Source organism: Anarhichas minor, unplaced genomic scaffold, assembly GCF_050575085.1.
Source record: "Anarhichas minor isolate MPS153535 unplaced genomic scaffold, ASM5057508v1 ptg000027l, whole genome shotgun sequence".
NCBI lineage: Eukaryota > Metazoa > Chordata > Actinopteri > Perciformes > Anarhichadidae > Anarhichas > Anarhichas minor.
The window spans coordinates 21,225,975-21,251,935 of NW_027466473.1; the positions used below are offsets into that span (position 1 = coordinate 21,225,975).

At 42.1% G+C, this 25,961-nt stretch overlaps 2 protein-coding genes across 5 annotated transcripts; one reads left to right on the plus strand and one right to left on the minus strand.

The window, feature by feature from the left end:
- Positions 1–1,333: 1,333 nt before the first annotated feature.
- Positions 1,334–17,348, minus strand: sec24a (SEC24 homolog A, COPII coat complex component). Of its 4 annotated transcripts, none has more exons than XM_076101664.1 (24): positions 17,151–17,348; positions 14,055–14,657; positions 12,326–12,490; positions 11,623–11,700; positions 11,030–11,092; positions 10,751–10,902; positions 10,090–10,277; positions 9,809–9,911; positions 9,491–9,617; positions 8,853–8,962; positions 8,496–8,608; positions 8,294–8,412; positions 7,970–8,025; positions 7,551–7,757; positions 7,143–7,266; positions 6,588–6,746; positions 6,029–6,202; positions 5,829–5,939; positions 4,686–4,861; positions 4,402–4,539; positions 4,043–4,147; positions 3,543–3,635; positions 3,333–3,436; positions 1,334–2,510 (listed from the first exon to the last, which is right to left on the minus strand). In XM_076101664.1, the coding sequence occupies exons 2-24, from the start codon at positions 14,602–14,604 to the stop codon at positions 2,396–2,398; spliced, it is 3,330 nt and encodes a 1,109-aa protein (XP_075957779.1). In that variant the 5' UTR covers positions 14,605–14,657; positions 17,151–17,348; the 3' UTR covers positions 1,334–2,395. The 4 variants fall into 4 exon arrangements, with proteins under 4 accessions (XP_075957779.1, XP_075957777.1, XP_075957776.1 ...); XM_076101662.1 differs by having other exon boundaries at positions 9,491–9,614; positions 16,994–17,348; XM_076101661.1 differs by having other exon boundaries at positions 16,994–17,348.
- Positions 17,349–17,972: 624 nt separating this feature from the next.
- On the plus strand, positions 17,973–25,961 carry sar1b (secretion associated, Ras related GTPase 1B). Its single transcript, XM_076101654.1, has 7 exons — positions 17,973–18,147; positions 20,458–20,533; positions 22,315–22,434; positions 22,698–22,763; positions 23,025–23,128; positions 23,631–23,762; positions 24,257–25,961. The coding sequence occupies exons 2-7, from the start codon at positions 20,476–20,478 to the stop codon at positions 24,371–24,373; spliced, it is 597 nt and encodes a 198-aa protein (XP_075957769.1). The 5' UTR covers positions 17,973–18,147; positions 20,458–20,475; the 3' UTR covers positions 24,374–25,961.

Below are 25,961 nucleotides of genomic sequence, written 5' to 3' on the forward strand. Positions count from 1 at the left end.
ATAAATAAACCTGGGCCGATGGGAGTGGGTTAGCAGCAGTAGTTAGTTGACTACATGCAGTTTAATATTAATGTATCCATGTACACATCAAGAATCAACTTTTTGATTAACCGGTGCATTGTTTGCAGTGTAGCCTGTAAGGACACGCAAAGTAAGTGTTCACCCTTTCTACCACTAGATGGCAGCATAAGTGTATTTAAACCATAGATTTAGTCATATTTACCTGTGCCTTCGTTAATTATCTAGGTTATACAGATGTATTTAATGTTGATTATTTCATCTGATATTTGATGTTTATGGTTAATTTACACTAGTTGTATACATCGTGTATTTACTTGTTATACATGTGTCATTTAAGAACCAAACATTCCTATGTGGAAGAGTGAGCATGTGTTGATTCAGATGACATGTATGAAACACCAGCCTTTGTAAGATCAAGGCAGAAATGGTTAGAGCAAGGTGAGCAGACGTCTACCCATTTCTTTAAGAAAGGTCATAAGCCAAATAAAATTATATCCTGCAGTTGAATATTGAGGGGACTGTTAGTGAGAATAGGGATATCTCAAAGTTTTGTTATATTATTCTATTTTATACAAAACTAAGTTCAATGGGGATGCCTCGACAGCTTTTTCTAAATATTTGGACAGTGTAAACTCAATTAGCCAGAAGAGTTAATGTGTGATTCACCAATCACTTTAGAAGTTCAAGTTGCCATAAATCATCTAAAAAAAAAGACTAAGTCCCTACATTATCAATATCGATGGCCCAGCTTTTTACCAGAGCAACATTTAGTTAATTTAGAGAGACAATTAATACAATTTAAAATGTGTATTTATAGCTTTCAATGCAAAATGATCAGGTGTGTCGTGGTCAGTTATTCCCTGTGAGATAATTAGATGTGTGAGGTGAAAGTATCTTTCCATTCAGCGCACGCAAATAGATTCAAAATCAGAGTTGATCACCTGCACACTAACATCATTTTGTCCACACCTGAAATTTACTCTGTACAAACAGGCTATTTTTATTTTATTTTTTATTAAAGACAATTTTGTGCATGAAGGCCAAAACATGTCTGTTCCTAAATACACTTTTGCTTAAATAATACATAAATTACAAATTGTATGAAATCAGACCAAATAAAAAAAAACAAAAAAAACCTTCAATTCACACTCGGTCAAGAGAAACCCTGACTATGATTGGTCCATATTCTGTTTTGTAGTCTTCTCTTTGACTGAATAAACACTGCTCACCCACCAACACTCAAAACTACATCTGAAAAGTCCCAAACATTTTATTTCCGTAGTGTCATTTCACCTTAATAATTATACTAAAATCACCAGCATTTCTTCAACTTTATTTAATGCAGCCTTTTTCAATATACAAGTATCAATAAGCATGAATAAAAGATCACAATGGCTTTATTATGTCTGTGTTAAAGAATTTCCCATATCCTATTATATTAAAATATTTCATATATAGAGTCCGTATTTAAACAGAGGTTTAATAATAAAAAGTGACTTCCCATACAAGGCAATTATAGAATTCAATCAGATCGGGAGTCTCATAAATTATTAGAACATCGGAAACAGAAATGCTGAAATGAACCAATAGAACAGCGCTGTCGTCACAGAGGTGCTGTGAATGACCAGAGAGAGAAAATAAAGATGACAAAGAGCTTCTGAAGGACAGATCAGACCAATGACAAACGACTTCCCGCTGCCGAGTCCACACATTCAACGCAGCGAACACCGTCTACAGATGTTTGACACACACACACACACACAATTATAATGACTGAGAAATTTGTAAAAAATAAGCACACGTTCCGTCCTTCAGGTAGGATATGAAGAGTGTTGTTAGAGCTCAGGCGTCCTCCGAACAAATAGTCCCGGGGACGCTCTATAACAGTCTTTAAGTGCAGGCATACCAACCTTCCCCATGAACCTAGTCTGACGCATACACACGCTTCAAAGACGACCGTGCCTTTTGAACAAAAACACTTCAGTTTGCCTGGACTGTATCTGAACGATACCTCAGTAAGACAGCATTGTTCTATGAGAATAAACACTGATTCATTCAATCATTGACATACATAATCACCCCATCATCATCATCTTGGATTCACTCTCCGTCCTCGCACTGTCCGCCGCATCGGTTTGATTTGTGTGACGATAAGAGTTCACGACGGTTCAGCATTTTCTTCAGAGCGATGGTGAGAGACCACAGCTGGAGATGGAGCAAGAGGCATCCTCGAGTCTGACTCGCACCGCTTTCACACAAACACCAAATACATGCACACGCACACGCACACACACACGCACACGCACACACACACACACACACAGATGAGCATCCTTCCTTCAGTGTTTCCTCGTCTCCACAGTCCCACTGAAGATTATTTGGAGATTTGCTGTTGGAGGTGGAGCAGGAACTCGTAGTATGAAAGGGCCGACTCTGTCCGGTCCTCGATCATGTTCTGCATGAAGGTCGGTTTCAGCTGGCTCTCGTCCCTGAGAGGGTCAAAGGGCAAAGAGAGAGAAGTCGTCAGTTTAAGTTCTTTCATTTCAAAGTGCAGACGAAGGGAATTCAGGCATCGTTTTTTATTATGAAAATGTAGAAGAGCTTCTAATTTTCCCACTAACCTTAATTTTTGTAATTTTGTCGTTTTGTTTTGTTACAGCAGCTAGTCCACCAGGCTCCAGACTATTTTCTATCACCACTGTCCCAAAAATCATTTAAAGCGCTATGAAGTCAAGTGTAAAATATTAAATTCTAAATGTTATCCTTTCACTTTGTTAAAATCATCTATAGCGGTTATTTGCATAAAAACACACAATTTAAATGATCAGGGAATAAAAGATAGTATTATTATTGATAAAAACAATCTTGGAATAAGCTGTTTTAATTATGTTTTATTAGTTGATGAGAGCTAGTGTCATAATTCACTCTCTCATATCCATTTGGTTTTGCTGTAAAAACATCTCCCTCAAACAACTATATTCATTAAAATGTCTCTCATTTCCAAGATTACATTCGCCCAATACTCATTTATACTGAATACAGCCTGAACGCATCATAATGGAACCGAATGGAACCATCGTACGTTAGCGGTGCTGCTATCGCTGGAAGCTCTCCTAAAGGAGCTGCTCAGTTTTCAGATTCTATCAGGACTTTATCAGCCATCTGGGTTCCGACGGGTTCACTCAGTGGAACAGAAGGTGAGCGTGAGATGACAGTGGAGTACCTGCCAAAGTTAAAGTCTACCAGCAGCTGTCGGCTGGTTTAAATTTCCCCAGCACTCTTTACTCTCTTATATACGGGATGTTGCCCACCTGATGACATGCAGGGAGGGGAAGAACGGCCTCTGATCCCTCAGCCACCCGATGAAGGCTCTGGTTCTCTGCGACTCGGCGGTGTCCAGCTCTGGGAGCAGATACTGTGAGGAGGAGAGAGCGGAGGAGGATGCAGTGAGTGAAACTGTAGTTGTACGGTTTCTACCGATGCGACCGTCCTCAAGACAACTTGGTTGGGAAATCTCCTACCAGGTTGTCGGGCACGGCAGCGTAGCTGGGAACTCCCAGGACTTGTGTGAGGAAGTTGGGGTGGCAGTTCCGTCCGATCCACAGATACATCACCTTTGGGAACATAAAAGACATTTATTAAATGTATGCATGTTATTTATGCTCTCTTCTCCAGTGTTGCAGAAAGATTTATGTCATAGTTAATGTCACGGTCCATCAGTATCACCAAGGCTTCATCACAGAGCTTCCACTCTGCACCGTCATACAGACAGTCATTCTGAACAAGACGCTATTATTACCACTCTATCCACAGACTAAAACCCGGAGAGAAGCTTTATCCAAAAGCATCTTTGACAAAAGTAATGAGAGAGAATGTAGCGAATCATCAAATGAGACAGAGTGACATTCAAAGTTGGATCTTTCCTCAGGATTCAGCCAGGTTTGACACATCAGCCTTGTATTTCTGTAAGCCTGTTATGTTTGCCAATTAAAAAAAAAAAACCCGGCTTAAAGCTTCTCACCGTTCCAGCATCCATGAGGAACGCTGCCTCCCTGCTGAGCTTCTCCACAGACAGCTGCAGCACTCTGGGCTGAGGGATGGTCCGCTCGTTGATGTTCAAAGCTCCCTGAGGAGGCAGGAAACAGGAGATAAGAGACGATCGCTCAGTGACAAGGTGACACAGCAAGTAACAGTGGAAAATATTGGGATGACTGGGGTTGTTTTTCTAGCAGTGGGCTTAATATGAACAAACACCTAGCATCAGGCTGTTAAGGACTAAATAACGGTCCTTAACAGCTGAAACATGACTCAACATCCCATTCAAAACTGACAACTTGTTTACACACGAAATCTTTGAGACGCGATTGTTATCCTCCTCACCTCATCGGTGAGATCGTCGACGCGGTACAGAGCAGGGTGGATCATGAGCATGGAGTAGACCAGTGGCTGGTACTTCAGCTGACACATGGCAAACAACCGGTCATCTAGTCTGGTGCTGGTGCCCGTCCTGAAGGCTTTCTGCAGGGGTGCACATGCAGACGCGTGAAACTGGATCAGTAAAGGCTCGACGGAGCAGGAAAGCAAACAGAGAAGACTTTTCCTCCGAGTCTAAAACACATTCAGGTTTATTGTCAGTAGTTGTAAGTGTGTAGCGTCTGTCCGACCTGTTTGAGCAGCGCGAGGATGAAGAGGGGGAAGAGTCTGAGGCAGGCCGGGGCCAGCAGGCCGGGCTGCTGGATGGTCAACACAGACTGCCGGAACGACGTCAGCGAGTCGATGGCAGCGTTGGTCATCGCATCTCTGGCATCGCCCATACTGGCCGTCGCCGAGCGGTCCACAGCTGGAGAGAGAGAGAGAGAGGCATTAGAAAACGTCTCCAAATGAGGTGCCAGTGACCCCTTGTGATCACCTCTCACTTCATCTATTGTTTTTAAATCAGCGTGATGCAGCAAAGCACTTCCTGTGCATAGACTGCCAGAAAAATAAAATAGAAGAAATCAACACAATACAGCCGTTGTCTATTCCTTGGCATGTTCCAATCAAACCAAATTGGCCAAACACTCGTGCCGCATCTCTCTGTGGACTTAAAATCGGACTTTGGCAGATACAAGCAGTGGTAACAACCCTAATTGAGGTGAGACTGAAACATCATTTCAGTGGCGTCTCAATCCATGTATTTAATGGGAGGTCAGGAGGAGTTCACAAAGAAGAATACTGCTTTGTGTACAAACTTGTAAAGTTGCTAAAGTGGGATTCTTTAAAAGTAAGAAGGAACAAACATGTGCCATATTTCTGATATTTCTTCATCTGTTCTTGCAGTGATCCGACTGCTCAGTTTGCAACGGTCGCTACAGAACCGCAGCTGTCGCCACTCGTCGCCATCTGTCAGTGTTAATAAGAGTGAAGGGGATTAAAAACTTGATTTAAAAATTACTCACAGGACCAGAACATCTCGTTTCTCTATTTGTTTTCATATTCTGTTGAAGGAGGAAAGTTTCTCTGTGCTCGCATTAAATCTGATTTTAAACATGTGCACGTATGAGCACGGTTTTGTAAAATAAATTTTTAAACAAATCGAGGTCCAACGTACAACTTAGTGTGATGTAGAAACTTGAAACCTCCAGTAGAAGACATCTTGTGTCTATTGGTAGAATATTGTTGGCATATTGATAGATTCTAAACTTTTGAATTAGGGAGAAGGGGAAGATGCAATTTTCAGAATTTGAACATGTCCTAAATGTTTGGAGGGGATCTTCTAAAGAGGTGTTAGATACATACATGGCTTGCATGAGGTGTTTAGTACATACCCATGCAAGCCAGCAGTCCAGTGATAGCCTGAACATCAGCACCAGCAAAGATGTCCGACAGAGAATTGACCACGGGGAGACACAAGGTGTGGACACGGATCCTCCTCTCTCCTGTAAGACAAAACAAATGTTATTTAAACAAAGAATTCTCACAATGGCTTTGAAAAAATCAACGTGTGTGTGTGTGTGTGTGTGTGTACCTTTGCTGGACGTATAAAGCAGCGCGGCCTGGAAAGAGACGACTTGCATGTCGTCCAGGTTTTCCTCGATGGACATCTGAACCGCAAAGCCAGCGTCTGGGTTCACGTTGGGGAGGGACAACAGATCTGTGGAGCGCACAAAGAAGTTCCCGTGGAACGTGTGGATGGACAGACCTGCAGAGAGACAGAGACAAAGATTAATCAAGCTGGACAGATGGCGCACACACCTTTGTCAACGTTTTTAAATGTGCTATATAAATAAAGTTGTTCTTATTAACTATAAACACAAAAAATGAGCCACAACAACAAGAAAAATGTTGACTGTAAATCAGACTTTAATAAGGGACCGCTCACCCCAGAAATCTAAAATCTATGGTTGAAAGAAAACACAAGAACCGTTTCTCACAACAAGGTCTGTGGATTAACTTGAGTAACCGGGTCATGACTTCTGGAAAGAGACTTTTCTGTTTTCAAATGTATTTTAGAAATGAATAAAAGCTAAAAGTGCCTCTCCAGGTCAAAGCTCGAGCTCAAGCTGCAGCTCTGGTTTCAAACGGACCTTTGGTGCAGCGTATCCTCATGACGGCCTCGAAGCCGATCTTCCTGGTTAAGTATCTCTTGAGATCCTTCTGGAAGCACTCCACCTGAGCGGGGTTATGCTGGTGGTGGTAGGAGGGGTAGTAGTAAACGCTCCCTGCCGAGTATCTGGATATGCAGCCTGGAAGAGAGACACAAGAGGGAGAAGATGCTGATCGTCTTATTATTAACATGATTAAAAAAAAAAATATATATATATATATATATATATATATATATATATATATATATATAGTCATCTGCAAATGCTATTATGAAAAACTTGTTTCTGTATCCAGCCTTTGCCGAGGACGTATTTATGTGTTTTTCACCCATTATACCGACTGATTATCTGTATTTTTTGCCCTTGGGGGGGGTTGCCCCATAAGTTTTAAAAGCATTTCCCCCCTGTTTAATAAGCACACAACATAAAAAAATACTCTTATGGCAAATCCAGAATTAGCAATATCAGCTCGCAGTATTCTGTATTGAGCACTAGACGTGTAAAGATAAAAAGTGCCAATAATCCCTTCCTTACCGAGCGATGCCAGGTCGCAGTACTGGGAGCTGAGCAGGAACAGGTCAACCGCCACCTGCTGACCGGAGCAGTCCAGAGCCAGCTTCTTGTAGAAGTCAGTCGCTGGGGATAAGTGCTGGACGTCCTGAAGGGGAAACAACATAAAATGATCGTTGAAGAGTCAGAAATACAGATTTGTTCTGAATGCAAGCTTTAAGATTCCACTCTGAATTAAAAAAACACTCTTGAGCCGTTCTCTTGCTAATCGGGGACCAGCAACACATCACACTGACACGCTACTACTATAATGAGCATCGTCAACATTTGTTGTTCTGCTTCATGAATATTCTACTGTGATATCACCCGTTTTTAAATATCATAATACAGCTCTTTAATCCATCTGTATGATGTACGACACACAACTCTCACCTTGGCATTCGCCCGTTGGTTGGGGTCTTCTCTGGACTGGAGCGTCCCCACACCGAGGTTAGGCAGCTGGGTCTGAAAGACGGACATGCGCCCTCCGGTGGGCAACAGCAGCTTGTAGGCTGCCTGCAGAGCTGAACCCAGGGCAGACTGAGTCTCCATGGTCTTCTCGAACAACGTTGGCAGGCTCTTCAGCAGATCCTGCACAAGCTGAAAGACAAACATAGGGAGTGAGTTTCACTTTTGAGACACACGTTATTGATCATATTTCATCTTTTTCTTCCATCGACAAGGAGGTCAGAACCCAGAGTGTGTGGCCACTGTGCAGTAGTTATGAATGTTAAGTCCTACACAAATAAATAAAAACACACGACTAAGCTTAAACGAGGTTTTGTAGCTGTAATCAAGGTACATTTTCTTACTTCTTTGCATTCATTGAGGTTTACTAGAAGGCTGTCTGGTGTTGGTAAAAAGATATCTGAGGAGCACAAAAGTTATTATTATTATTTAAACATGCATAATACAGTCACACTGATATCATGCTAGTGATGACAAGTGCAGCTAAGAGGAGACAATATTTGTGGAGCAGTTAAACGGACATCAATGATTAAAAAGCTCAGAAAAACTGAAAATAATCTTTGATTAATGATTTTTCTCAAATATCTCTAACATTTGCTTATATATTTATTAGTAAGTTTGCACACATCACGTGTCCCGTTGCTGCAGTAATGAGCGTGGGGTCTCACCTTCGATGTCGGACACGATGAGCATCTGAGGCTGAGAAAGTCCCTCCTGGAGGTTGTAGAAGTGGATGGTGCTGTCGAAGGTGACGAAGCCCACCTTTGTCCGAGAGTCTCCAGGAAGCCTGAGACACAGACGCACACTTAAAAATGCTGTGCCGCCTTTACCAACATCTCTAATAACTGGAAAATCAAATGCTATACATACGCATCGATGTTGTCCAGCAGTGACTGGCAGAACACACTCAGGTAGCCCGTCTCCACTGCATTGTGGGATACGTCAAGAATGAAGAGGTAAACGGCAGGCTGTGGTGGCCTCAGCTGGGTAAATCAGGACGGACACATGCAGGGAAGGTCAGTGAAGACCACCATCACAATCACACACAAGATTTCGGTACCCTTTGCACACGTTATTTAGCGAGTAATTGTCTGATTTAGTTTGTGTCCTGGTTAGGGATTAGAATCCAATTGGATGAATTACGTAATCAGTTATAATAAACTGAGCCTGCAGATAAATGTTCAGATCCTGAACGAGACCAATGTCAACGAAGCCGTTGAAACCTACCATGTATTCTGAGGGAGCGATGAACTCGATGGTGGCGTTCTGGACCTCGGGTCTTTTATGTGGCTCTCCGTACGATCTGCTGACTGGGTTGTACATAAACTCCTCCGGAACTACACACAGAGACACGACATCTAGTGAGGTTATAGTTCTTAAATCCTGTCCTAAATGATGTCCTTTTTAATCATAAAAAGAAAGTAAAGGGGGTGAATCATTACTAAAGCTATTTACATTTAATGTTCAACAGTCTGAAAGGTGGGAATGTGTATTAGAGCAGCACATGTATGCAAACTGAAATTAAAAAAAGTATACCTTTATATAATCACTAATAAATCATCATATAACAAAAGTAGATGTAACCTTCACTCGCTACAACTGAATATAAACAATATCCAGGTTCTATCTAAGATGCAAAGGCATGTATATGTTTCCAAAACCATCTTAAATAAAGTAAAAACAATAAATTAGAAGCAGAAGTGAGCTCACCAAGTCAAATTCCAAGCTAACAGACATTGTAGCTTCATAATGCTTCTTAAAAATTGTGAGAATTCAGCCTCGTCATTGTACTGTAGGTAGGCTCTATTATTTCAGCTCTTTGAGATGATCGTATCTCTTGCATCACCTCTCGACCCTTTTCTTACCGTCATTGACCCGGTGGCAAAGGTTGCACTTCCACCTCCTCTGGTCCAGGAAAGAGACGAATGGGTTGATGTAGGTTCTGCATGAGCGACACCTGACGATGGTGCTGGATGTCACCACAGGAAGCTGCTGCAAGGAAATCCAGAGAATAAAAAGCAAACGGAGTGAGAAGTGCCTCCGGGGCAAGTTAAACTCATTTTCCTTTACATGGGGTCGTTAAAAGTCGTTTAGAGCATCACATGCACACGGATAATTATTTACGTTGATGTAAATGCACTGACTGATGTGTGCGCACAATGAATATTGAAGTGAAGTGTTACCGAGAGGTCTTTGAAGGGGTGCAGCAGCAAGCCCAGCGGCATCTTGGCTTTATTGAGCAGCGACTGAGTCTGAGGGATGCTGGTCAGCGTACTACGAAAAACCCTGAAGAGACAGAAACAAACACACAAGAGTTCATCGTACTTGAAGTGCATCTTTTCACAAAATAATTATATTTTAAAAAACACATAACATCACAGTAATATCAGTTTAAAAAGGATAATAACTGAAGTGAAAGGGAATAAATATCAACGCGTGCGGTCAACAGTTGTCCGAGGCTTACTCTGGGTTGCAGTTGATCTTCTGCAGGTCCTGTTGGAGGCAGGGTGTCGGGGCGGGGATGGGGATCGGTGGCAGCAGGTTCCTCTCCTGCAGCAGGTTGACCACCCTCAGGGCCTCCGGGGTGCTGGACTGGAGGCTCATGGCTGCCAGGGACGGGCTCAGTTGGGCTGGCCCTGGGCCACCAAGTGGCTGAGAGAAGGGAGAAGAACAAGCTATTCAGTTAGTCTATTTATCCAAATCCTACGACAAATCGGTTAGCATGGAGGGCCACCCATGCCAAAGCAGAACAAAGATTTTGTCTTTTATCCAACATTTTCTGTCTCGTCATTGCGCAGTTAAAGCACAACCGAAATAAAATTTGATATTAACAAATTGTTCACGGTTATGGGATGACATGGTTGTGCAACATAGAAACAATCAGTCCGATATATCAGCAAAACCACGTGTTTGCAGCATCCCTAAAGTCATTTGCTGGCATACATTTTTAAAAAGTGCGATACAAGTATATCACATAACAAATAAACTGTATGAAGAATCTGTGATACTGTTAATTGAACTGCTCCTCCCTAATGTTCAGACGTTGTATACATCGATGACAGCAATGAGCAAACAAACGATGAAATGCTCCAACAGTAGTCAGTCAGCACACGGCTGGGACTCACCTGCTGGTATGGCTGAGGTGCTTGAGTGTAAGGCTGCGTGGCGGCCTGGATCGCAGGGTGCATGGCCGGAGCCGAGGTGGTCTGGTACCCTGGAGGGAGGGAGGGGTAGTGGCCCAGGTGCCGACCAGGTGGTCCCGGCTGATGTGGGCCAGCTGTGGAGGAGAAGGGAACAGAAATGAGTTCAGTTTGAGGACCATTTGTGTGCAGCAGCTATGAAACCCTCTAAAGCTAGACTGTACGTGTGACAAGAACATAATATGTGGTAGAAAATGGCCTTACCCATTTTGTTGTCAACATGATTATAGCTGTTTGGTGCTTGTGGGCCATTGCCAGCCACATTCCCTGTTTAAAAACAAGCACAGATGTGATGAGAATAATTCTAGTGACACTTTCCGCTATTTCTATCCCAGGTTGCTAACCACAGGCGATGGATATGGAATAAGAAGATATGATCTACGGTAAGATATTCACACAAGACGGACACAAAAGAGCACTGAAGCCAAAACAACAATATGGATGCCGATGATGGGAAGTGATGAATAACGTTGGTGCTTCTAAGATGCTTTTTAAGAGGTGGGAATGGATGACGGCTAGAGGCAAGCAGACTACGGATAGGAAACATGTTACCAGGGATGCACCGGTACTAAGAGAATGCTGTGCTAAAGCCGCACTAACACTCAGCTACATAAGCTCATTTTATGCGTAGCTTTCTAAACAGAATGATGCACCATATTAGCTGATGTTGCAGAGTTTCAATTTAAAAGGAAGAAAAAAACGAATTTGTGCATCCCTAGATACATTGAACGACACAGAGAGGACAGGATGGGCACCAGAGCACGGACACTAATAGCTACTGAAACATTTGGCCACACCTGGACATTCAATATCACCCTCCTGGCAGTCGTGCTCAGTGGGGGGCAGAGTGCTGTTAACGGCACCCCCACACTGAGCTGGCATGTGGAGGAAGGAGGGAAACAACGGAAGGTAATCAGAATAAAAATTAAAGGACACAGTTACAGACAGCATCACCGACAGCGTTCAGATTTGACACAGACCCACAAACATTGTGGCTCAAACACGACATTAACGCCTCACTATATTTGCTTAATTTGTGGGGGAGATGTCTTGACTTTGAACTTCAATGTTCCCACAAGCTTGCTAAGCAACTTAAAACAGACCACGCTGTGAAATACTCTACTTAAAGTGCTAACGTCGAAGATTTTCATTTGCATAAATGTCTGTTAAGTCACAATAAGGTAACATAATGGGGATTGAGACTATGGCCGACCGACGAAGGCTCTTGTATTTGCAGTGTTATGAACTCGGTGTCTGTGGTGAAATGTCTGTGGAAAAAAAATCGGCTCTATTTCCTCGTTTGTTTGTTTTTGTTCTGCAGAGTTGATTCAAACGATTTTCAAAATTTAATTGCGAGTCTCGGCTTGCTGAGTTCACACCAGGCCGTTCGCACCTTTGAGACCACACGAAATAAATCAGACATAAAACAGTTAATGTCTTTGTAGGTCGTCATACCCGAGGACAAAGCACAAATATGCGCAGATTTAAAGACGAGCTCACCATCCGCCATGGGGGGTGGAGGTGTGGCATTGGCCATTGGGGGTCCAATGGGAGGCGGTGCTGGTTTCATGGTTGGTGGTGGGCCTGTAGGTGGGGGGCCATAGGGAGCTCTGTTTGGTTGGTATGTGTGGGGAGCCATGGGAGTCATTGGTGGGGGTGCAGTACCTGGTGGAAAGGAATATACACCATCATCTATAAATGACACACCGTTTACTAAGGACATGGTGTATCACCATGCACAGTTTTACAGCACTGAAAGAAAAAGTTAAGAGCCAATTATGACAAATGATTACTTATCTACAGGGAAGACTATCATTTCAGGGACAAAGGCCATCAAGAATGTAAAGACTTAATTAGATTAGAGATCATACTGAGAGGAAGCTGCAGGATAACGACTGAAATGATAATCCTCTTTACTTACATTCTGGACCTTCATTTTTTTGCATTTCATATCCGCAGTGTGACATTTTACTGACAAAATACTGTGACTGTTGATACTGGAGCCGATGACACTTTCAGCAGCTCAATCGAGCCAAAACTGTTCCAGATTATTTTTGGGCTGGTGGTGAAATGTGTGACGTTTTAAAGCAAGAAAGCAGTCAACAGAGTACACATCTCCACAAAGAGCTAAAAAATTGCTCCAGCTGGCTGATGCTTTCTTTCACTGTCACCATTGTACTGGGGAGATACGCCCTGATGGTGCTGCTGTGGGAAAGGTCACTAAAATCATGCAGACTCTTCTTGTTGGGGGAGTGAATGTGAACAGCCATTTTCAAGCCACTATGACCATAAGACCGGGAGCTATGCGGGGTAAAAGAGAGACCGAGGCGATCATGAGACCTCTGCTTCTGTGCAGAAGCACTGCACAAAAGATCGCTTATTAAAAATTCAAGGTTAATTTACAAAATGTTATAACGAATCATCCAGGCACTGTGGCCACGGATTACACAACCACCTTCATGCTCACATCCCTTAAAACCACTTCCTCCACAGACAATGTTAATGACTAGTTTGCATAAAAATGTACTCAAGACTCTGTGGGGGAAACCCTTAAAGTCTCACAAAAATAAATCAAATTACTTCCTGAATCTATCAAAAGATACACTTGTGTGCATCCGGCTATTATCCCCAGAAGAAAGCAAATATTTTAGCAATAAAACCTGTACCAGAAACTGAAATAAAAATTTTGATTAGTCTTAAAAAGCCACGTCATGCTGCTACGTAAGAGTCACATCGGAAACGATAAAGATCTGACCTGAACTTTGTACAACTTCAGAGTAATTGAGTCCCTGTGCCTGGGAGGGAGTCAGAGGCAGCCAACATGTTCAAAGTATGAACAGAGGACAAGGTCCAGCGCCAACACAACAGCATTCTTGATATGAATATCTGCTGCACGTGTCAGTGAAAGAAGACAATGACGCCGAGACAAGACACAGTAATAGTGCTACAGAAAGGGTATTAGCGGGGGATAGTGGTGGCTATCTTAAAAGCACAAAAGCACACATTCCAGTGGTTAAGAAACAGGGATCCTGGAATGAATGGCCTAAAGTTCACTGGTCTGATTTGTTGATACTTGGAAGGATGAGTCATCTTTTTATTAATATGACCCAAGGAGTCTCATTTGCTCCCAACTTCTCTGTGTAGTCTTATAGTTCCTAATTTGCAAATTGTATTGTGCGTATGTATGAATGGTACAGTTCAGACTCTAGTAGAGCCGTTGTGTTCCTACCTGGCTGGGTATATCCGTGCAGAGGGCTTCGGGGCATCCCTGGGCCTGGTGGCTGGGGGACACTATGGGACACATGGGGTGGTGGTGGTGCAGGGCTGTAAGCTGTTGATAACGGTGGTGTCGAGCTTGCAGCTGGGTTCACATGACTCGCCACTGGGCCGCGGGGATGTGTGTTGATGGAAGTGGGTTGCCCCATCGGTGGGGGAGCTGTGTTGTACTGCCATGCTGGAGCCATGGGCTGTGGCTGCTGGGGGTTTGTGTAGTAGCTAGTAGAAGACACAGCGGGAGGAGGCGGTGTGGCCTGTGCAGGGGGCAGCCTAGGACCGGGGCTGGCAGACTGAGGAGGGGTATGGGATAGAGGACCTCCCATTAGAGGCCTCGTCAACAGCGACTGGCCTGAAGGAGATGGGTAGGAAGTGAGCGGCGGGCCGGGCTGGTAGGAACAGACTGGGGTAACAGGTTGGTATGGCCCAGAGGGGTAGAGTCCAGGTGGGCCAGGTGGTGGGGGAGCTTTGGCCTGCATTGGATTGTACGTCGGTTGGTGAGTCATGCCGTAGCCGACCCCTGGCAGCTGCTGCGGGGCAACTGGATTCTGTGACGGACCTGGAGAAAAGAAAAATACAGGGATGTTAGAAAATCTATGAAAAAGCAAACACTTCACCCCTTAAAAAAGATGCAGTTCGTAGGATCTGGCTGCATCTAGGGGGTGAGGTTGCAACCAACTGAAACTTCTCCCATGTGCCAAGGGTGTTGGACAACTACAGTGGCTGACGCGGAAAACGTGAATGGCCCCTATCTAGAGCCAGTGTTAAGATTTGTCCATTCTGGGCTACTGTAGAAAGATGGCAGTGCAACATGGCGGACTCCGTGAAGAGGATGAGCCTCTCATTTACAAACTGTTCTCCAGCAACGCTGCCACTGTGGGCCTGTTGGACTCCCTCTTGTGTGCCAGATTACATAAATTATGTTCTTTCCACCATTGACCAGAGCCATTATGGAACGCTTGTGTTTCATATCCTCACATTTAAAAAGCTCAAAAGTCAAGCCACTAGCTTCCCGGACAGACAAAGCCAGCAATGCAACAGATTCCATGTCTGAAAAGGGCTTTTGTTTGTGATTCAAGTGTCGTAAATCCAAGCTAGTCCTTCGGGTTTTAATCTGAAACACAGTTCAAAAAGGCAAAAGTAAGACAGATGGCACTGTACTGGTAGTGACGACACACCAAGTGAAAACCACTCACATCCACCAAATGACCAATTGAACTGACAGCCGAGGGTCTAATCTCTTTACCATGATCTGCTCAGTGGCAGTGAGTGTGGGGCTCTAAACTCTAACCTTACTCGACAGAATACAGTAGTGTAAACCACCACAGAGACTTGAGCACAATTAAGAATACTTTGATTGTATAGTGTGCCGATACCAAAACCAGAATGTGGTATTTGTTTCTCAACTTCCTGAATGTTAAATACCAATACCAAGAACCATGGTGTCATGCCAATGTTAAAACAGGATCCACTCTTTTTTAAATAGATGCAAGAACTTAACAGCACAAACCGTCTCAAATGCTTAAATTGCAGCACCAGTGTATAGCTGTTTGCACCTTAAATCGAGGCCATTATGTAATTAGATTCAATACTATCCACTTAGCACTGCACAACTTAACTGGAAGCAGAGCTAAGCGAGTGTCAGAGTGAGAAGGGATTAGAAAACAGCTCTTCTCAATGAGCAAAGATAACTAAAGACGCATAATCCACCTCAAAGCTTTGTCATTTCTGAGACACGGGAACATTTAAGAACTAAAATTCCCAGTCAGTCACAGCTCTTGTTGCTTCAGAAAAACCCTGATGTGGAATCAGAACTCTTTGTCGATCACAAATCAACCCACTGAAAGATAAAACATAAAGGAAGTTAATTTAAAAAAATAGCACCATTAGTGGGTTTAGATAAGAATATGCAAGAAATATGAATTAGTCAAGAGAATACAACTACGAGCATACTACGTGAAGCTTATGGCCATACTATGATATTACTGTATACACATCAGCTGTGGAAAATATAGCGAATAGCATCCTTAATTGACCCATCTGATTCAAAAGGAGAGAATACAATTGGGGGGGGAGTAATAAACAATTAGAAAAACCACCTGCACTATTATAAACTCAAGCAGTAGAAGAGAGCTCCCTTCACATGAAAACCAGAGAGAAATATGCGAGTAAACTCAAACTGAAGTAGACAACTGGATGAGTGTGGAGAAAGCTCTGCAGCAACAAATCTGGATCATCCCCAATCTGCCACATGTACAACGTGGAAAAACAAAAATGCACAAGCTATCTAGCCTGTTACACATCTGTACTGCACAACAGTGAGGGTACAAATACTCCTGTAGATGGGATCATTCACTAGCAGTGTAACTGTACAGGAAAAACCCTTTAAAGAGACAAGTTGGGTGTTTTATTGTGACAGGAACAAGCCAAACTAACTGAGCAGCAAAGTTTTGACAGAGACAGAGAGAAACAGAGACAGAGACAGAGAGAGAGAGAGAGAGAGAGAGAGAGAGAGAAACTGAGCAGCTTGACAGGACAAGAACAAGTGAAAGGTTGACGGTGTGATCATATTAGAGAGACGATGTGAAAACCCAACATCTGTCTTAGAAGTTATGATGCCGGTTGACCACTCAGTCTGTCGACCTGTTCTTAACTTGATAAACCACAACTAGCACTAGCATGTCAGGTACAGTTAGTCTACATAGCTAGTCAGTGAGGCAAGACGTAACTATATGTGACAGCTGATTGACGTTCCCTTAAGTTACAGCAAGGCAGTTACGTTAGCCAACCAGTTAGCAATAGCCTCAAGATTCAAGAAGTGCTGCTAGTAGTTAGCTTCTTATAGCGCTTGTTAGCTACTTTTCCTTGACCTCACTTTATATGAATGTTACTTACCATTCGCATAAGACTGTCCTGTCCCTGTACCATTCTGAGAGTTAAACCCCGCAGTTGACATCTTGAAAATAGACACCGGGACCTAATTTAGAGGTGCTTTGGTTGGCTAATAGCTAGCTGCGTCTTTAAGCTAGCTAACTAGCTATAACGTTCAAACCTGTGGCTCGTGACGATGTGACTCAAAGCGGCGTATATGGTGACGTCTCCTTATTTCTTTAAAAAGTTAATTAGCTGACTAATTGGTAATCACAGGGCCATGGCTATCACCTAAAACCCCCGTTCAACTACCAACAGGTGAGTACCGATAGGCCTAGTCGGAGTAATCGTGTGAGACACTTCTCCTCTTTCACCGGAAGTTGGGATCACCCAGGATCAACGTAAAACTCGTCGGGCATGCGCAGTATGGACACGTGGCATTTCCGCCTGTGCTCTTGGTTTTTAAGTCGACTGGAAACAAGAGGAGAGACAGCAGAGGGTAAAAATATGTTTTCTTGTTTGTACAATCGCCCTTTTTTATGCATTTAAAAAATCAAATATCCTATAATCTGGTCATATATAATTCAAACACTTACCAGAGTAATTTCCACCAATAGGTGAAGTAACATTAGAGTGCCTAACGGATCATTTTAATTACTATAAATTACTTTACAATCTAATTCACTGCAATAACACTGTACAATCTGTACAATCACAAAACGATAACACCGTTACTCTGTTGTTTGTTTGTTGTTTGGTTAAATATTTGCACTATTGTTTAGTTAGTTAATTTAGTTTTATTCTATTTCATTGTATACACTTTTATATCTAATATTTTACACTGTTATTCTTACTGTGCATTTGATATTTTCATTTGATATTTAATATTTCTACTGTTATTTTATTTACCTGTACCATAATAGCGAAAAAACGGAACACTGAGGCTTACTTCAGTTCCCTACCGGAAATGTGATTGTGAAACACAAACAGGAAGCGGCTGGTCAGAGTTTTTTGGGGAGTTGCTGGACAGCCATTGCAGTGTCGTGGCTCAGTAACAAAACACGAAAAAAGGAGAGGAAGACCTGGCATTTCTCTTTTTTTTTTGGACCGGGAGACCAAATTTACATGATTATAAAAGACTGAACGCTCTCGGTAAATTATTCTACACCTAGAAACGGGTAAGTGTTTAAATAAAATAAGTATTAATTAAATTAAAATTACTTGATGTGAGCGTTCGGCATCTCTTGCTAGCAAATTATCCCGGCAATGCTAACGATGCTACATCAGCATTGCTAACACCAAGTTGGCTAAACTCGCTTATACATCGAAGAGCTGGGCAAAGTTGACCCGCTGTTTTTACGTATTTCAACAGTCTTATTTATATTTTTAAAGGGGAAACATTCCAACTGTTATAAGTACCCGGTGTTGGTACTAATAATAAGTATTACTGTTACAGCTAACGGCTAACTGGTTAGCTAACGTAGCCGTGATGCAACGTCGCCTGCTATATGACACGTAGTTAGCTAGTGGCTTCCTGCTAGCCAGCCGGCCTCACCCAACCTTTCTAAAGTTAAACTCAACGTATGTGTCTTACTTTGATATGACTTCTTGTAACACTGACATATTTGTGTGTGTGTTTTAGGGTGTGTATATACATATACACATGTGTATAATAATAAATGTAACGTTAGCTAGCCTCGCTGCTAGGTTGACAGTGATTGTGATAGCTGGACTGGTTTGACTGCCCAAAACCACATTAACGTTGGTGTCTTTCACTGTTTTCTGGATTGAAAATGGTCTCGTGACATATTTCTTTGTGTCAGAACACCTGCCTGAAATCTTAAGACACTTTGGATAGGAATTGATTAAAAAAATATACCTTCTGAAGAAGTAATGGTCTTCTAAAATGTCGCTTATGTTTACACAAGTAACGTGTTTTCAAGTGTGTTATTGTGTGAGGAAACATTTGCTGTTGTTTGAAGGAAGAAGACATTGAAGAATTGAGGTGGATAATAATTGCAAACTGTTAATACGTGTAGCTTTGGGGAATTTTGAGTAATTTATATTCCTATTAAGACATAAACATTCCTCTCCGGATAGATTTAATTCGTAACAGATGTGTTGTTGATGAAACGTTCAGGGGCATATTATTGTTAAATTCCTCCTCTGCATGTTCAATAGAGCTGAATGTTTCAACCAGAAATTGTTCTATTACCTAACTTTAATGTGGTTGGTCGTGCTTGTTGATCATTTTGTAACTATAAAACATTAAAAAAACAACCCCAGATCCCTTGAAACAAGTCAAGGCTGCTGCCTCCAGGCAACCTCTTTCATTAAAACTTGCATGTCTTGTACGTGGCCATATTTGGCGGCGGTTGTTCTCAGTTTGTGTCAAACTGTTTCACCTTTACAGCTGCATCTCGCCACACGTGGCAGCATCAGTCTCTTAACACCAGCCCACAGCGTCCTAGCCGGCATGGGACCATATGGGACTGAAGAGGAGCAGCAGCTGACGTGTAGTTCAGCTGTGTGTGTGCGCGTGGTCTTCACCTTTGGCTACCTTATACTTTAGCCCTGGAGTTGTTTGCATGTTACGTAACTGGGTGCTAGAGGTCGGCACCGGCTTACCCCGCTGTCATGCCTCTGTAACTGTCACACAGAAAAGGAGAGGAAAAGAGATTAAGTTGGAGAACGGAGTGTGTGTGTGTGTGTGTGTGAGTGTGAGAACACGTCACAAAAGAGAAGAAGAGCTTGTGTGAACTAGAATGACAAATGAACAAAACAAGAGTTTTGCTTACACTGAAGCAACAAGCTGTTGTTGTAGTCTGTCACGGAGCAGTTGACTTCAGTTACAGCAGGTCTTATCCCAGATGCATTTTGTTTGGATTGAAATATATATAGATATATATATATATATATATATATATATAGATATATATATATAGATAGATATATATATAGATATATAGATATATATGTATATAGATATATATATATATAGATAGATATATATGTATATATATATATATATATCTATATCTATATATATATATATCTGTATTCTGTCCATGCTGGGGATGAAGGATACTGTCTTAACGCAGCTGTCCAAATCCCCTACAAAGTTTTCCTTTCACGACAGTTTATTGCTGACGCTTGTTTCTTAATGCTGACGCTTGTTTCTTAATGCTGATACTCGTTTATTAAGCATTGTGTTCATGGGTAGTCACGGGGACTCTGGATAACATCAGTGACAACCTACGTACAAAAACAAATACAACTTTAGATACTGATGAATTGTACGTGGGAAAGTAATGCAAAAAGACACAAAGATTAGACGACTTGTATATTAGGACGTAATCGCACCGTTTTGGTTCGTTATTTGCTCACTTGTTGTATGATAATGGTGGATGTTAACATATCCCAGCTGTTTTGTTTCTCCTTCTGTGTGCATTCATGCCTGCCTTTTTCCCCCATTTGTTGTGTTTCAGGATTTAAGAGCTCCGGATATGGCATTCATATTAGATTGGATTTATAGCGGGGTCAATAGCGTACTACAGATGTTAGGTAAGTACTGGCGATCGGACACACAATGAAAAGGTTACTGCAAACGGTTTTGACTGCTTTTGGTATTAAAATGGTGTCGTCGTAGTGTGAACCACTGAGCTGTTGTTAAACATGCTATGTAACATTGTGAAGTAGTTAATATGAGACAAGATTTAGTGTGAGCAGAGACTAATTTAATGTCTACAAGCAATTATGATGTGTTCAGTGAAAACTGGGGCTGAGAGTGTTGTGCATGGTGGGCTTTGTTTCTAGAAATCCATCCCTGTTGTGGTAGAAGCAGAGTTTCTCTACAAGTGTGTGTTTACGTTGTGCTCAACATATAATCTGACAAACAAATACCATGATGGGGAACATTAGCTAGCTAACAGTGTAAATAACACTTGTCTCTACTTATAATGTATCGTGACCGGTTAATTTAATTATGCTCCGTTTTAATATATTTTAAAAAATGCAGTTTTCATCCTGTTGATTATGGAGATTTAATGCTTTTCTCTGTTTTTATATCATATTAAACTGAATATCTTTGGATTTTGGACTGACAAAACATGACACTTAAATACATTTCACAATCATTTAACAGAGCAAATGATTAATCCAGAAAATAATCAATATAATGCACATTAATCAATCATGAAAATAATCTTAAATCCCTAGTGGAGTGGCGAGTCTTTGTGCTGTGATCACTGTTCATCAGCTCAAGTGACGCTGCTCTTTTTAATTAAAGCAACCAGTTTGCGGTCACTTTCAGGTCATATCAGGTGTGTTCTGCAATCTGAAAAAATACTTCACATCTCCGCTCTCCGTGTGCATAACTCACCAAACCGTTGCGCTGTGCACCATTAGCTTTAGCATCGGGCTTACACGCTGGGCCAATCTCTACTGGACCAACTCGCTTCTCCAAAGTGTGAAACTTGCTTGTTAATTGACAGATGACTTTGTCTGAACACATACAGCAAACTAGTTTTGCGAGTTTAATTATAGAGAAAGACCTGTTTCGGGTGAGGCGATAACTGATAATTACAATATGACAATATGGAAATACAAACCCTCCTGATATGTGGCCATGAAAAGACACACAAAGGAAATGTCTCTCAGAAACATGACGGGCTTTTTTTTTCACCACCACTTTTTAAAATGTGTTTGTGATGGTATGTGTTAATCTGAAATCTGTTGGATAATCTTATTATGTGTACCAGCTGCTCGTCTCCCCAAATTGCTCTGTACTAGTTTTTGTGTTCGAGCGGCTTCTGTGATGCAGTCGTTCCTGTTCTCCCGGTCGGACAGGTAGCATAGTGCCGCCGTGAGTAATGACGACGTCGTCTAGTAGACCTGACTGAGTCAGAAGTTTCACAAAGCCACTGGGAGTCCCTACGCTGACTCAGACAAGTGGTAAAAACACAAAGCCTTGGAAAGTAACGACAAGAAAGTAGAGGAATGATTCTATTTGCACATTTTCACTTTCATATTCAGTTAGTCGGTGCCTCTGTCTGAGAGCAAGAGCATAGCTTAACTTAAGCAAGGGTGGCGTATGTTCTTTATTACATTTAAGTCAAATAAAGATTAGAGATCGGCAAAATCAACAGGTGGAGCACAGAAACTATGTAGGATTGAATATCCAGTGCATCCCTGAGAACAAGTCTTAACATGACAACTCTTTTGTCAAGTGTCCCCTTTGTGCAAAACCTTCAATACCAGCTGACTCATCACCTGAGTTCACATGTGATGACATTTTGTATGTTATATAATGAAGCCCATCTAAAACATATCTGGCTTTGTTTCAGGACTGTACAAGAAATCTGGCAAGTTAGTATTTCTTGGCCTGGACAATGCTGGCAAAACAACGCTACTGCACATGCTCAAAGATGACAGATTGGGACAGCATGTGCCAACTTTACATCCAAGTGAGTCGGTGCTACTCTCTCTCACACACACACACACACACACACGTATATCCACACACGTGCTCATTCAGTTATGTGTTGAAAGCCACCAATGCCAAAAAGATGTAGCCAGATTATTCATAGTCGATTATGTTTACTATTTTTAAACAAAGCACTGTTGGTATGAGCTGTAACTATAACCACGTGTAATGAGTTTGGTTAGATTCATGTATAAATTCACTTGATTTTTCAGGTTTGTTGACATAATTTCTTTCTTCCTGCAGCCTCGGAGGAGCTGACGATTGCTGGCATGACTTTCACCACCTTCGACCTGGGAGGCCACGCACAAGGTATGTTTGTGTTTGTTGTGTATGCTGATGTTTTCGGGTTGTGTTGGTCACATGGTGTGTTAGTGAAGCTCCGATAGAACACTGTCAGTATGGTGGTTTAATGAAATGATTGAGATATTAGCAGTTTGCATGCAATTTGTGCAGCTGGTAAAGGATATTCTCTCCTGTCAGTTCTCTTGCTTCCATAAGTCCAATACGATTTATATCCCTGTGATGTCAGTGAACTCAGACTCACCTTTGTTTTTGTGTTGGTTCACACAGCCCGCAGAGTGTGGAAAAACTACCTCCCGGCCATCAACGGTATTGTCTTCCTTGTGGATTGTGCAGACCTCGTCAGATTGGCCGAATCAAAAACAGAACTTGATGTGAGTACCGGGTACCTGCAGGGTACTCAGCAGTGTGTGTAATAATAGTTCTTAAAGCCAAACACACCGTCTGAAACACTAAAAGAGAGCAAACTGTTTCTCCCCCCCCCACTGTCTCTGCGGCTGGTTTTTCCTTTTTACATCCTGTTTCAATCGGATTCAATGTCTTTTAAAAGCAGACGTACTGTAGGTAGGTGTGTACAGAGGAGGTACAAATGTCTTCTCATGAACTACAAAACACCGTTTGGTGGCATTTTTGTCAGATGAATAAGGAGGCACACGGCTCAGTCCACTTCTTTCAGTTCTCTGCGATGTACAAAGTGAGATTCCGGTGTGTAGGAACAGTGGAAGTAAATTCAATGCTCACAAAATCACTTCTGGAAGGTCTTAAATATTCAAACAACAGTTCGATGATGTGTCACAAAGTAGAATCTGAGGGTAGTTTTTTATTGTTCAACTTAAATATGAAAGCCACGTAGTAATACTCAGTCTTTCCTATCAGGCATTAATGACAGATGAGACTATCGGAAACGTGCCTATCCTGATCCTGGGCAACAAGATCGACAGACCAGAGGCCATCAGCGAGGAGAAGCTGAGAGAACTCTTTGGATTGTACGGACAGACGACAGGAAAGGTGAGTAGACGGCACTAATCGGTCGGGACAAAACCTTCTATCTGTGGACATTTTATCAAAGACATGAAAAAGAAGTTTATGAAGATCCAGCGGTGGACTACGGAGAGATGGGTTCTCACCCTAAAACACTGACTTTGAAAAGTTGTTCACTTTATGGTGTCAAAGCAGAATCAAGTCCCTGCAGTCGTGGTGAAGTAAAATATTGCTGGCAGGTTCATTTGACAGCTTAAAAAATTATGAAAACATTAAATTTAAGTATCGTCTTGCAGGAATTCCTTTCTTCCAAGTTAAACGAGCAAAGTAGCGCGACACATTTACATATTTCAAATATTAATTTAAACTCTGAGTGAGCTCTAGATCTTGCAAATAACAACTCACTGTTTGAGTGACAAATACAGGTTGTCTTTGTTTTTATAGTTATAACTTAACGTACATGTTGCTAATTAAAAGAAGTGGATTTAGTGTGACTTTATTTTTCTGCTTTTTTCTCGTAGGGCACCATTGCCATGAAGGAGCTGAACACAAGACCACTGGAAGTGTTCATGTGCAGTGTGTTGAAGAGGCAGGGCTACGGCGAGGGCTTCCGCTGGCTCTCCCAGTACATCGACTAAAGCAGCCACGACCCCATAGCACACCGATGCCGCCACCACCACCATCGATCGGGAGGGGTGCTAAACCCGGCCACTCAAGACGCCCACCGTTGCCACCAGTACCATCATACTCAGCCCCATGTTTGGTTAGAAACAAGTCTGCCTCCACCGTCAGAGAAACCAGTACAACTTGATCCCAATAGACTTTTATTGGTCGAACATTTGGTTCCGCACTTACAGAATTCATACCTGTACGCGCGCGCTCACACACACACTCTCTCTCGTTTCCATCTCTCTGTCTTTTTCTAAGAGAGTAACATAGCATTGGTTCCACAGCAAAAGGTGTTCAAATTCAAACGGATGAATCTTTTCTATATCGTGTCTGTCGTTTGCTGCCCTCTCTCTCTCGCTCCCTCCCTCCCTCCCTTTCTGCCATCTGTTGAGTGTGATGATAGATGCATTATATCTGTACATGAATCCATTGGTTTATGACCCCCCCCTCCCTCCCTTCGTCAACTAATTTTGAGCAATGAGAGAGAGCAACATAGTTGTATACATTGCAGTACCATTTTTTTAACAGTAAAGACATTCATTCAACGTAGTATTTAATCAACACGTTTTGGTTTGTTCTCTTTTCTTTTTTTCTTACATAATTTCGTTAAGTTAACTGTGTGGCCGCGTATACAGCCCTCACTATAGTCGTGTGGCTGTTTCACCCATTTATTAAAATGGACCAGTGCATTTATCTTAGCGTATCAGAAATTAGATTAATTTCTTTAGGTTACTTAAAAAGTTAAAATACTTTAGTTCCAGACTTCTATCTTGTGGGCACAGTAGCATTGAGTGGATCCAAGCAGGCTGTGTGCTCTCCTTTTAAAAGAGAAGCGTGGGGTGGTAGTAAAGCAGGTGGGAGAATCATTTTAATTCAAGATAATACGGGCTATAACCCGGGGCGAAGTTTGAAGAAATCGTGTAGATAGCACATTGGTCAGTTGATGCAAAGAAAACTATTTAAGTAAAAGAAACTTGGGGGTAAATAGCGTGATAATAACATGCAGTAAGAGATGACGGGAGGAGGTAACACATGGTCGTAACAGCTAGTAATCGTCGATGTTAGAAGTCCACTGACAGATATATTTTCCGGCACAGACCTTTGTACAGGTTGAACCTAGTGACCAAGTGTAGATAATGGAGGGCACAGTCCCACAGTGGGAACAGATAGGCCTGAAACACCTCTAAGAAAGGGACCATATATAATATATATGAAATGTACATCAACACCGTACATGGATTTTGTATTTGTAGCTGGTATCCTTTGATCTATGTGCATTACCAGAAACTATTATGCATGCCTTGTTCTTTTGATTTTTAATGATCATTATTCCAGAGAGTACAACAGGAGGGGAAAAAAGATGCCAAAATTTGGGAGGAGAGCTGATTGTCATGTTTTTTTTTAACAAACGATGAAATTGCGCGTAATACTCACTTTTTCTGTCCCTGTCCCCTTTGTGTCTCTTTCATTCCCTCATGACGAGCTGTCCCAACAAGGGTGGGACTTGCTGTTGTTTGCATCATAAAAATGTAATAAATGTTTTCAATGAATAACAGG

Coding starts and splice junctions, on each gene's coding strand:
- sec24a (XM_076101661.1), bottom strand. CDS start 17,054: ATGTCAACTGCGGGGTTTAACTCTCAGAATGGTACAGGGACAGGACAG. Junction 7,758..7,969: donor ACCTCAATGAATGCAAAGAA/GTAAGAAAATGT, acceptor TTTGTCTTTCAG/CTTGTGCAGGATCTGCTGAA. Junction 3,636..4,042: donor TCCTCATGGATGCTGGAACG/GTGAGAAGCTTT, acceptor ATGTTCCCAAAG/GTGATGTATCTGTGGATCGG.
- sar1b (XM_076101654.1), top strand. CDS start 20,476: ATGGCATTCATATTAGATTGGATTTATAGCGGGGTCAATAGCGTACTA. Junction 23,129..23,630: donor AATCAAAAACAGAACTTGAT/GTGAGTACCGGG, acceptor CTTTCCTATCAG/GCATTAATGACAGATGAGAC. Junction 23,763..24,256: donor ACGGACAGACGACAGGAAAG/GTGAGTAGACGG, acceptor TTTTTCTCGTAG/GGCACCATTGCCATGAAGGA.